This window comes from Poecilia mexicana, unplaced genomic scaffold (genome assembly GCF_051168715.1).
Source record: "Poecilia mexicana isolate PSO_F unplaced genomic scaffold, ASM5116871v1 scaffold_21, whole genome shotgun sequence".
In the NCBI taxonomy this organism is placed as follows: Eukaryota; Metazoa; Chordata; class Actinopteri; order Cyprinodontiformes; family Poeciliidae; genus Poecilia; species Poecilia mexicana.
In genome coordinates, this window is record NW_028263390.1 from 5,981,006 (window position 1) to 5,994,782 (window position 13,777).

Sequence of the window (13,777 nt, forward strand, 5' to 3'; positions counted from 1 at the left end):
AAGAAGGAGTCCCGATTGACTGCGGTTCCTAACGAGCGCCGGCCAAATTAAGCATTCGATTTAGTCTCTTTTTAGAATATGAAAGTTGAAGCATAATCACTGACCGGCAGAGAGATGATTTGAAAAGTGGCGAGTGTTGGGAGGGCTCCCCTTCACGCTTGAACACACAAACACACATCTTTCAATTATCCTTCACTGTTCACTATTACAAGCAACAAGTTGGTATGGAGCACAAGCTTCGTACATCTAAGCACCAAAGTTTTTGAATTGTTCTTTTTTTTTTTTTTTAGCTCAGTTCTTTTAAACCAGATGGAAAGTTTTGGTTTTTATATTTCACCAAACATCCGAAGCTTTTTGGTCTAATTCAGGACCAGACAACTTAAAAAATAGAAAAACAACAAGAAAAATGTGTTAGCAATGTTTTTTCCCAAAATTAAAAAAATAGCAAAAAAATAATTTGAGACAAAACATTGTTGTTGAGAAGCCAAAATACAAAAATAAAATACATTTTCAAGAGGGAGTCTGAAACCTTACCACGCTAGTACTGATTCGATATGGTATCGATATTATCCATATTTTAGAGCAATCTGCCCACTTTATGCCATTTTTTATGAAGGGCAAAAAATTCAGCTCTGATCTTATCTGACCAGGGAATCTTTTTCTACAAACACCCAAAGCAAACTTTAAGAAGGAAGTACTTCTGTCTTCAGCTATGCTGTGCCTTTTATTTGGTATATCAGATACAATCCCCACAACAATAAGCCAAAGGTTTTGGTTTTAATATGAGAAAATGAGAAACTATTCAAAGGGTCTGAATACTTTGCAGGCCACTGCAGAACGGCCCGGTTTAACTGAACAGGTCTTTGCTCCGGACAAACAAGAAATCTGTAGCTCTCTCAGTCTTACATAAACAAACTTACAAAGTGTCAAGTGGAAGGGGGAAAAAAAAACTGCTGGCAGCAGCACTTAAACTTTTGTAATAGTTTTGTTTCCAGAATCGTTACGCTGGAAAAAAAAAAGTTAATTAAACACCATGAGTGTACAGGATCTCGCAGCAACCTCACAACTCTTTAAAATGGCTTGGCACAGAATGTAATACCAACTGTTCCACTTTGATAATAAAGTCTACAGGCTCGAGTCTGGTGGGGAAGGCGGGCTGGTGGGGGGTGAGGGGGGGGAGATGACATCTGTAGTGTGAGAAGAAGAGACAAAATGGGACCTGTGAAGCTTTAAATAGCATCAGAGATGTTTTTACTCCTCGGTTTGTTTCGATTATGATTAATTAGAAGAAATCTGAAACATTCTGATTGCAAATATGCTCAGTGGATCTTCTAAGTATTGGCATGCAAATGTTCTTCCTCTGTAAAATGTATTTTAAATGGAGCTGTTGACTTGAAATTCACACCATGTGTCGATATGGTGTGAGTAATCCATAAATATAAAGAAATCCCAGCACATCAGTTCAGTAATGAAGTTATCTGTAATAACGGCACAGGAACTAAGTATTGAACATGGCTACGGAGGTGTGTTGAATAGTTAGTAGGAAAGTCTCTATGCATGTTCAAGACGTCTCAGATGTGGAGAAAGTGCTTGTCTGCATCGGTCAGTTGTCGTTCTTTCGAACACAGAGGGGAGCCAGCAGATATGCAGAGTGTGAGAAGTTCTGCTACACACTTCCAAACAACCAACCTGTGGGGTCCAGATTAACTCAAGCCACCACGAGCTACATGGAACAAGGTTCCAAGTAGTTTCATCCATGCCTAACAGTCCATGGCCAAGTTCTTCTAGTTAAAGGAACTGTAATCTAGTAGACTCGGTTTGATTGGGGATCAGAATTGCAACATTTCTTACATTATCAGTTGGTTCATTTACACAACGCACTTTGTCAAACAATCCAAACTCGTTTGTAAAACCTGTGTTGGCGCTGCACCAAGAACCCCTGAACAACATGAAAACCTCTGAAGACACTGAGCTCAACTTCCAAACATCCCAAGGAGTCCAAACTCCCTTCTTTGCAAAATGTAAGCAAAAATGGAGCGGAGTCAGTGGCAGTTGGAGGATTTCTTTTATGTCTTTGGCAAAGACCCACCAGCTTCTTTGGCAAAAGAGACAAGAGAAATCAAAGGTTTGCATGTTTGTTTTGGTTGTATTTACCCAGAATCTCACACACTAAAGTCCTCTTACAGCTTTCGGAGCAGTTTCCAGTCCACTTGGTGTTCACATATGCATTTAAACAAGGCAAACGAACTAGAGCTTGATTTACGTGGAACAAACAGGTCTGGTGTGAATTGACCCTTAATGCTTCAACATCAGATATTTTGGACAATTTAATGTTCTTTATTTTGTGGAAACAGTTTGATGAGCCCCTTACAAGACTCCTACGAATGTAAAAGGAGATGAAGAAATACTTTTGACAATATGATGTGTCTTTTGCTTTTTGTGAATTTCTTATGCATACTTTATAGACTACATTTATTTTGCTTTGGTTTGTGTTGACATGGTGTGACTTTCAAGTCATCCGCCAAATTAGAAATGTATTTATCGAAGAAATAATAAAAAAAAAGCCAAACAGTTCAGTCATGATGATGTTTCATTTTTTTATTGTATTTAAACCAGAAGTGTCAGGTTCTTCTGGATTTGGGTTTGCAGTTGGACAGAGATGCCGTTTGGTAACAAGTCAGACCATCTCTGGAGGTGAACCTCCGCACCGCGGCGTCGACGTGGTCACCTCAGAACCCAGCCACACACTGTGTGTTTGCAAGTGATGCACGTCTGTGGAAGTGCCCCCTGCTGCGCCGGCGCCGGCTGACATGACAGGTTTACACACTTGCGCACAAACACACACCATCTTCTTTCCTCGAGGATCTAGATAAGCTGTGTTGTGAGGCGAGGATGTAAGGGTGGGTGGGTAAGTCGGGGGTGTGTTAGGGTACATCCATTACACAAACCCCCGTTGTCTAAAAACCCCGGAGCTATCTGACACACCCAGAGACAAACTGCCCTGAATACACACACACACACACGATGTACTGACATGAAATTGCAAACATCTACAAACACTCTCACACAGAGAATTCTAATGGAAACAGCTCTATGTACATATTCTGTTGCACACCGAGTGGCATGAAAAATTCATAAAGGGAATTACAAACGTGGTGGTGAATACAAACCGACGAGAGGGAAGGCAAGAGTATCGAGAAACTCCTGGAATGAGCATGTCAGGTTGATGCTGGTGGAGGTGGTGGTGGGGGGTAGGTTGGGTTGACAATGAAAAGGTGGAATATTGTGACAGGAGCATGAGGAGATGTGACTGACTGTTATTTGATATGTGTTTGCACAAATGTGTCTCATTTATGATAACTCAGCTGTATATGTTGGAGAGATTAGGAGATCCTCAAGCATACTCTCAGTGTGTGTGTGTGTGTGTGTCTGTGTGCACGGGCTGTGTAGCCCATTTAATGAGCCACACTCACACCAGAAGGTTCACCATCACTCTGCTGTCTCTTAATTGGACACACTGAGCAACCGGCCCACCAACAGCATTTATCTTCAACAACTCCCTGGAAGCAGAGGTGTCTGGCAGGGGCAACCAAAAAAAAAAAATATAGAATGGTTGAAGATAGGTTCTCCAGGAATACCTGCTCTCTCGTTTGACCTTTCTGCAATTAGTTGCGTGGTTGTGAGGGAAGCTGAGCACAACAGTGCAGAAAAGGTGACCAAAAGTAGGAGGCGATATCTCCCCGTGTGATTAGGAACGCATCAAATATTCCCATACATGTGGAGGCGCAGCATGATGCAACCCTCACTAAGGTGAAGACTAAATAAGTGATCATCATGTATCCTAATGGGAGAGGCTACATTCAAGCTTAACGAAAGCTAAAGGATGTAATGCTTAAAGGGGCGGCGTTATGTTGTTAACTGTGTTGCCTTCAGTTGTTATAAAAATGCTGCATAACTTTGAAATTTGACCTTTTATAGACTATTCAGTCACTCTCCACAGTGACTTTACAAAGGTTTTACAGAAGTTTTCCTACTCTTTTCACTTTTCCACAGTTTTGTAGCCGTTCAGCCACAAACCTCATTGCGTTTTATCTGGATATTATGCAACAGATCAGCACAAAGCAGCAGACAAGTGAAAATAAGAAAAGAAATGACCCGTAATTTTCCATTTTCTTCTTCTAAAGCAGTTCTGAAATTTGTGACAGGTACATATATTTAGCCCAGCTGAGTCATTACTTTGTAGAACCACTTTTTACTGCTAATCCAGCGCCTCTTAAAATGTTCCTTCTTTCCCATTTTTCTTTGCAAAATACCTCAGTCAAATCGTTTGGGCAGCATCTGTGAAAATCAATCTATATGACTTGCCACTGATTCTCGCTTGGACTAAAATCTCAACTTTGATTCTCTAACAAGAACCTGGTTTGCCCTAAACCACTGTAACTTTGGGTGTATACTAAATGTCAAGGTTTTTTCACCATCCAGCAGGTTTGCTTCCAGGTTTCTCCTGCACTTAGATCCATCAGTAAATGACCCGGTTCTCCATTCCAGCTGAAGAGCAGCATGATGCTACCACCACCGTGTTGCTCTGTGGGGATCTGTGTGTGTTCATGGGTCAAAATACCAATTCATAAAATCTTTTCTCTTGAAAACCAGGTGTAATTTTCAAAATCATGTATGTATTTGTGTTGGTTTAAAATCTAGATCAAAGTTTGGTTTATTACGATTTTTGCTTCTGTTTCTTCCAAATAAAATGTGTCAAGAGAAGCAAAAGTTTTTAAATACCAAATGGATATATATTTTTTTTGCAGCTTAATTGATTAATACTATTTATATGCAACGGAAGAATGAAAGAAGTAATAAGAATCTATAAATTTTCCTAAATGGAATTTTCAATATTCATTGAAAAAAAAAGAAAAAGATGACAAAAATAAAGAGAAATTAAAATGATAAAAAAAAGAGTGACAAAGGGATGACAAAATCATTCTGTTGTGGAAATCCTATATATTTCACCGAAACACATTTATTATTCATCTAATTTTTATTAAAAAGCACCGTACAGATCTACATTATTGTCAGACAAAGTACCCAAAGAACCATAGACAGTCTTGGAGCTTTAGACTGCAGACCTCTGTCTTACCATGACAAAATATACAACATAAAAATAAACTATATATATATAAATATATGTATATATATATATATATATATATATATATTTGTTTGCTTTTCAGGCTTTCTTTAGTGATAAAAACTCCATAAACATACTGAAATAGCAACTGATTCAACACAAAACTTATCATTGAAAATGTATCCAAGCCTGAGCAAAAAAAGTAAGATAAAATCCCAATTATACAACAAACAATTTGCTTCTCATTGCCCATCTCCTGAGCAAAAGGGCACCAGCTGAAGATGATGGACGCGAGCAATTTCTTTAACATGGCAAACATGCAAATCACTTTGCAGCGTCTCTCCCTCGCCACTTTCCCCCCACGGTACTCTAGATTGCAGCCCTCCCGTTCTAATTGTTCCCAAACATCTCACATGAGCGTAGCGAGTTAATTGCGGACAGGAGACGCTGATCTCCCATGATGCAGTGCCCAGAATAAATGAGTATTCCCAGTTTGACTATCCACGCCAAATCAGCCAGTGTTAAAATGTAGGAAAAGTACTTCGGTGCATTTGGTCTAAAATCAGTTTATCTGGAGTGCCTTTAGAGCCACTTGAAAAGGAATACCTGCTGTAGTTTATCACTTCGTTTTTTTTTTGTTTCTTTTTAAGTGTGTTTTGTGCTTTTGCAATGGAAACTTTTAAGCCTTCAAGGTTACAAGTGACGAGCACCTGTTGAAGAGAAATTTAACTGGAGTGAAAAAGGAGAATTTATTCCTACTCTCGTTGCATTCTTTAAAAAAAAAAGTCCTACATGAAAAGACAAATTCACGTCGTCATGTGAAAATGTGTCAGGTGAGGACAGTTTCACATTAGCGTATGTTGGTTGTTATCTGCACCATATTTAGCTTTTGTAAATGCTAATCAAGTAGCCCTTTTGACATGTAAATGATAAGCTTTAAAACACATCTTTCTGTCTCCCACTTGTGTCAGACTTGTTGAAATAAGATTAGTGGTTTTTAAAGCTACATTGCTAATGTGAAGAAATCGTCTCTTGAGATAGTTCCCCTTAGAGTCACAACACTTTTGAATTTGTTTTATATACCATTTATATAAATTTCCTCAAAAAGCCTTTTAAGACAACTAGAACTGTCTCATTTTGTAAAGCTAATAGAGCTAATCCTTTTCTGTCTTTCTTTCTTTTCTCCTTTCGCTAGTTTGCTAACTTGCCTGCTAGCTAGTTAGCTGGTGGGATTAATCCTTCAGTAAACAATTTCCTTGTCTTGCAAGTTCAGTGAAATGCTATGAGGCAAGGTGATAGCATAGATTCATCCACAGTAAAGTTTGAAGTACCCGTAAATGTCAAAAAGTAGCAGTGTGGGCAATCAGAACTAAACAATACACGGTTCAAAAGGAATGCCTGTAGGGAGCTTAAACTGCATTTGTCACCCTTATTTACAGAACATGATCAAAGAAAATGTTCTCAATTCTTAATGGATAAAGCACAGAAAGATGAATCTTCAGAAGACACTGAGATTTCGACAACAAAGCAGCCGGCAAACATGAAGGAGGAAAAAGTAGCTCGCTGACATATTCAGTGTCAGGTCTCAGATTATTTAGTCAAGAAGAAACAAAGAGGACATAGTAAAAACCATTTAAAATCGCTCCTGTAGCTGTGCAGCTGATAAACAAACTGAATGCAGGCACATCTAAATCGACTGAAAGGGAGATTTTTTTTGTTTACTTGTAGGCAAGATTAAGGAGAAAATCTGCATTTTTCCCCCTCAAAATGCATGTCTTCAGAAAGAACCTGCTGGGAATCGAGTGCCTTCTTCAAGTGAGTCACATAATTGGTTTAATTTACTTTCAGTCTAATGTACCTCATGCTATAATGATTCAGTTACTTGATATCTGGGTGTAGATTACATATGTATAAACTCTAACTTTCAAAAAATAAAAAGTTGAAAAGTTGAATGAAATCAAAAATTCAATGATTTTCCAAAAATGAAGTGCGTTTTGCAAAACATTGCCCTTGCCATCTGAGGATGAACGTTTAAAGCTTAGCACACCGTTTAAATAAAACAACCTGACCAGTTAAAAACCACAAAAAAAAACAAACGCCAATTCTCTGCACAAAGTCAATAAAAAGTTGTTGAAAATGTCAAACTGGTGCTTTTTTTCCCTGATAATAACCCAGGTGTCCCACAAAACAACCAAACACGACAGCGGTAGCAAGAGAGAATAAAAAGAAAATGAAAGGTGTTTGTCATGTCGGTGCATGTCCCTCCCCATGGAGCCATCATTAATTAAGCGTGAGATTGGTCTCTCCACTTCATACCCCTGCCTCTCGTCCTGTTGAAGCAGAGATGTCAGGGGACGAGCCGCTTCTCGTCTCGGAACGGCAAAACAGGTAGACTCGGTTCAGTGGACCTAAAATAGACATCTGTGAACACACCCCGGTCGCATATGCACACACACACACACACACATTTTAGTCCACTCAGGCACCCCGGGTTTGGAAACAGCTGCTCATGTGCTCGAGTCCAGTACCGCGACAGGGGCCTACAGCTCTTTCCAGCACTGCAGTACATCACTAATGATAGCTCAACTCCCTAAACTCCCCTACACTACCCAGAGGGGTGGGGGAAATCTGCCAAACGGGTACAGGTCCCCTCCTTACCGCTCGCACCACGGTGTCTGACAGCCGGCTGGGGAACTGTAAAATTAAAGGCCTCGGCAAATGAAATACTGCGACGCGGCAACGTGAATCAAAGCCAGGCCTGTCACGGTGGCTGGTGGAAGAAGAATGACCAAGGCGTGTTCTCAGAAGGAATACAAAAATAAAATGGAAAGTTGGAGAGGCCAGGCAACTACATTGTTATTGTTGAGTTACCAAGGAGCATTGTCTGGCGTCTAATGGAGGCATTACGGATATCGACGGGAGAGATATTTGCTCGTTTCACCTTGAAAAGTCGAGCGCGTTGTCAAAAAGGTCTTTCCGAGGAAGAACTTTATTGACTTCACTTGATATTAATATTTGCCTGAGACGACACAAGCCATCTTCTTTATGATGTGACCTTGCTGTTACTGCCAGAGACGGTAATGTATCTCGGCTAAGTCATCATCGCTGACTCATGGAGGGGAAGGAAACGGATTGCTTTGTTTTTGTCGTGCATCTTTCTATCTTCACTTCGACTTCGGCCTGGCATTTTGCACGGCCACTCCCGTGCAGAGGAAGAAGTGTCAGCACTGACATGGAGGGTCATCATAACTGCGCAGCAGACAATCTGATGCCGAGGTGCAGAAAGAGATAACAGTGGTCTGTCATCCACAACAGCCAAACCTCACATCCACAACAGCCACGTCTCGCTCATGAGGGAGAGTTATTGCTTTAATATAGACAATGAAGGGTTCAATTTGTGCTCCGGGTGTCAAAGGACTGCTGGGCGTGATTGCTTTCTTGGCACGGCTGTGACATTCATTGGCTCGGACTCGGAGCGTATTGGAGGAAGCCCTCTCTCTCGGTCCTGAAACACGTTGCATGACAGATAAGAGGTGGAGGAGAAGGGAGATTGGTGGATGGGGAAGCAGAAAAGGCACGGCTCGTCGAACAGCAGCACTTCGATCCCTGGCAGAATGAGAAATACAGTGTCCTGACCTTGGCTGATCAAGCAGAGGGAAAAAAAAAGGGAGGGCAGACGTAATCCAAACCGAGGTCCGTTCCAAAACCCACATTAAATAGTAAAGAGCAGGGAATGGTTCTCGTGTTTACACTTTGGGGCATTTTTAAACCTTTAAGCGAAAACTGAACCTCCATCTGTTTGAATTGTTGCTTTTTTCCACAAAACACTAAAGTTGTTTTTTATTTTGTATTAATCCTATTTGAAAGGAAACCAGTGCCTACTGCACAGGATATTTATGTTGTTGGCTTTGGAGCATTGCTAAACAGAAAACATTAAGATAATACCATTTATATATGAGCGGTTTTTATTAGTACTGTCAATCAATTAAAAAATTTAATCAGATGAATCACACTGGAGCACCTTGATTAATCATGATTAATCACTATACTTAACTTTGTAAGCTTGAAATGTTAAAGAAAATATTTAAGAAATGTCTTAATTTCTCAAACTCAACATCTCAGTTTTCAAGATCTTCATAGTTGGGAAGCTTTAAAAGAGGTTATTTTGCTTCAAATGTAATTTAGAAATGTTAACTATAGGCTAGCTCTGGTTTGCTGGAAGGATAATTCATCGTTGCTACTAAATTGGTTTCATCCAAAAGTTCAACAAGATGTTTTTTGTTTTTTTTAAGAATTTCTTTGGTACTAGTGGACTTTATTTGACAATAATTTAAGAGAAAGGGATGAAAGATAAGTGGCTAAGGAGCTGAGGACGGGATTTGAAATCTGGACACATCAACGTCTACAGTGTCTGCTCTAACCATCGTGTTGTTTTTAAAAGCTAAATTTACCGCTGAGCATACATCTTTTCACTTGTGTTTGTGGCTCTGTGTTGTTAACCGCAGTACAAGACCGTGTAACGTGCTGATTTGATTTCAGGTAACCCTCTGCGGGGAAAAAGGCTGTTAGGTCAAAATAGGTGATGCACTTAATCTCCATTACTAATATTAATGCATTAACGTTGACAAGTTTAGTTTTAAAGCAGCATACATTTGCATATTTCTACACATCAATTTCTTCTGTGGATGTCCAGCCTGGATTTTGATCGTATCTTCTTTCCACTCTAACAACCAACGTTGTCAGGGAAGAGCGTATCGGCTGCTGCAGCTTCCACACATGCTAGCGTTAGCCTCACGCCCTCAGCCAACAATCACTTGGGAACCAACGCAACACCTCACGACGTACACCTTTCATTAGTCCCAAAGAGCTGTACCTGAATAGACGGTGGCGAGCGCTGTTTGCGGGTGGTTGTGGTGGACAGGGTGGTGGTGGTCTCAATGAAGGTGGTGGACATCTCCGGAGGCATCGAAGTGGTGGTGCGTGTCGCGCCACGGCTGGTGGGCACGTCTCCCACGAGCCGCACGCTCCCGTTCACCTTGATGTTAGGGTGGCCCTCGGCGGCCATGTTGAGAACCTTGAGGCCGTTGTAGTAGAGGCCGGAGAGCTGGCCTTGGTAGGGCCGCTTTCGGTCGTTTCCTCCGATAGAAATAGTGGCCTGGGTGTTGAAGATTGTCAGCTGCCGGCCTGGGACAGGAAGAAGAGCCAAAGGGTGAAGAGGCAAACAAGAAAGGTACCTAATGCAAGACATACGGGCGCCTGTCACTTTGCCCCTTCGCCAGTTTGTACATTTTGAGATTTGGTCGTTGGACACCAAACATTTTCAGGTACAAAACTCAACTACAAGATGTTTCGTAACAACAACATGGTACTTCAACATCAAGAAGATTTAGTGAAGTAAGTCCGTTTGTATATTTGTCTTTAGTTACACAATAAATAGCATGCATGATATGGTTTGGCTATGGGTAAAAACCTATTATATTTGGTTTGTCCAGTCAATTGAATCAAACAAGAATCCACATCTCAATCGATAAAAAAAAAAAAAAGTTTCAAAAATAACATAAACACATATATTGATCAGAATACTAATCTACAAGGAAGAAATTAACTATTATACACCTTAAGACAGACCTGTGCAAAGTAGCTTTCGGGTTTGAATTGGAAATAGGAAGGAACTTAGTAGTATCGCTTGGGTACAAAGTTGGCGATGGAGCAATTTGACAAAGAGTCCACAAAGGCTGTTCAGTAAACAACAGAAATTACCTCTAAGTGCATCATTTGTACAGGATTTACAGTGATACAAAAAAAATGCTTATGTAAAGCAATGTATTTCAGTTTGCAATTAAATTAGGTTCTAAATGATGAGAAAGAACTGCACATTTACTCAAAGCAAGTAGCAGAGCTAAATAACCATTCGCCCTCCTGTGATACTATAAACACATTTAAATGGAGAACATGCAAATTTGAAAGTAACATCTAAAAAAATGAGCTGGAAAGTTTACTCTACGGATAATATATTCCCCGACTAAACGCTGGACTTTGTGCGGGGAAATGATGAATAAATACATACACGGGCTTTGGCGTGTTATAAAGACAAAATGAGTCTTAATGTGCCGTGCGAATTTGATTAGACGACGGCTAAATATTACAGTCAAAACACACTGCTCATGCATTAATTATGAAATTGAAATGCATGGAACTTCCACAAAACAAGAATCATAATTACATTTCTCATTTGTGCAATTCACAAACTAGCAGCACTGCAAGCTTTGTTCCACTGTGTTTCCTATACAGCACAGAACACATTAGGTATGGAGGGAGACGGGGCGTGGTGGGTGGAGGTGGGGGGTGGCGTTCATATCACAGAAAATGAAATAACACATGTGGAGCCATGCATGCAGCAGTAATGGGATATATATTTTTTTTTTTTTGTCTCCCAAAACCTGTCAGTGTTTTTAGCGGTTGTTAAAGGGACTTTATGAAAAGGTTAAGACGTTTATGTGCTGTGAATTTTAAAAGGGGAGTTTATAGTGGCATTATGTACCGCGAGAAGGTCGCGTTATGGTGGTGGAGGGGGGGTGGATGAGAGCGGGCTCCCTCGACATCCACCCACACGTGTGTGTGTGTGTTTAAGACAGACGAGAGGCCAGCTTCGATAATCCAAGCGATTAATAAGCGCGGCTCTGTCGGGCGGCGGCGCACATTGGCGCTCGCGCCGTGACACTCCACCGTCAGAAAGCCTCCAATTATCTTTCCATCATCAAAACAGGTTGGATTTCCATTTCGTGTGATAAGTACACGAAGATAAATTACAGCAGAGAGGAGCCCCACCCCTCACACACACTCCTGTTATTAGGGACGTTTTCAGAGGGGGGGGATATGCCAGCTGATTAGTTTGTTCTCAAACACTGTGGAGGTTTTGAGTCGGAGGAGTTAAGCCTCCTCTTCAAACAATCACCCTGCTGTAGCTGCAGAGTTAATGCCTCCTCTCAGTCAAATTCAATGTGAGCAAGAGTGTCTGATCTTTCTGTCGCAGTCCCTTTAACTGGACACCATGATTGGACAAGGTATAAAAAAAGAGGTGATGATGGCAAAAAAAAAACGAGGGGTAAAAAGAAAAAAAATCACATAAAAATACGATTTATTTTATAGATTTTTAAGGGGTTTAAGGGATGGTTTTCTCATTCTCGGAGGTTGAAAGGGAGCAAGCCGATGAAATGATTGGAAAAAAAATAAAAAGAAAGAAAAACATTCTAGAAGTTAAATAAAGGTTTACCTTTCTCCTGAAGCCAATCCTCTACTGGCCGGGTATATTTGAACGGGATTTTCTTATTTGCCATTTGATAGCGCTCAATGTCGCTGTTGCCTTTGGAGTTCGAGAGTTTAACAAACAGCTTGAAACAGTTGGCAACAGACAACAAACATTTATACAGTGGTTTATGATGAGGTTTAGCTGCGTTTAGAATGATTTAGAAAAGCTTTAGGAGTTTTTTTTTTTTTTTGCTTTCCACAATTTAGTTGAACTTTAGGCTGTAAATTTGTTTAAAACACTCCACATTCAAAGAATTACACATCATATGCATGAAACAAAAGCAGAAAATCACCTGCAGGAAAGAGTAAAAACACAAATACAGCAAATACATCATAAAATACATAATATCAGATAAATGAAGTACAAACAAAGCTTAACCAGCTTCATGAGAGGTAAAAACTCGGTTAATGTGAGCACTAATTCTCCCACTGGACACCATCTGCTTTTTTTTAGATTTCAATAGGAGCAGCAAACGGTTTTGTGTGACTCGTCGTTTGGACGGATGGAGCTTCGAGAGGAAAGGAGGGCAAAGTTAGGGGAGCAAAGTGGTAATTCTAAGTATGGCAGACCCACTGGGGGTGAGATCCCACAGCGGCACAGATTTCAAGAGGACAATGCATACAAATGAGATCATTACTGACTTAGTGGGAGGCCTTTTGGGGTAAAGAATAATGAAAAAAAAAATGTTTTAAAAAACGCTGCCATACTTGCTTCTCTCAAGAGCACAGCTAACATGTTCCAAGTATTTATAGCCCCTTACATTTTTTCACACTTTTCCGACATTCCGACCACAAACCCTGAAAAGTATCCCAGTGGGATTGTGGAAGAGGGGCATAATAGTGAATCAATTGAAAAGGACGCATGGCTTTCGATAGCTTTTAAAAGTATACTCTGAAAAGTGTGGTGTGCATGTGTTTTCAGCCTCATTTGATGGTAACAAGATTCCCAGTGTTGAAAGAAAGACGTTGAAGGTCTGTTTGGAGTTTGGAACAAGCGTTCTACCTTAGTCAGATGAGACCACAATGAAAAGCTTTTCACCTACATGCAAAGCAACGTGTTGCAAACAACTAAAACTGTACATCATCATGGTGGCAGCATTTTGACTGGGGGACCGAGGGATCTTAACCACTACAATAATAAAAAAAAACAACAAAACACTTTTGTCCCGTTTTTGAAAGAATACATTTTCTTGTACAACCTGGATTTATCCAAAGTTATGAAAAAAATATAAAGTTTGTAACCTAATGACAAAGAAACACAAAACAGTCCACTTTTGCCTTTTTGTCATCTTTAAATTAGTATTTTTACAATTGAAATGCTAAATATTACTTTTGTTTAAA

The 13,777-nt window shown here is 40.2% G+C and overlaps 1 protein-coding gene across 1 annotated transcript in view; it reads right to left on the reverse strand.

The window, feature by feature from the left end:
* The window catches only part of LOC106904914 (neurexin-3b-beta-like), a 47,628-nt gene extending 34,418 nt beyond the window's left edge, over window positions 1-13,210 (reverse strand). The window contains exon 1 of the mRNA XM_088002226.1: window positions 10,002-13,210. Coding sequence (XP_087858352.1) covers window positions 10,002-10,376 — 375 coding nt within the window. The 5' untranslated portion in view covers window positions 10,377-13,210. The remainder of the gene's footprint in view (window positions 1-10,001) is intronic.
* Between the last annotated feature and the right edge of the window lie 567 nt (window positions 13,211-13,777).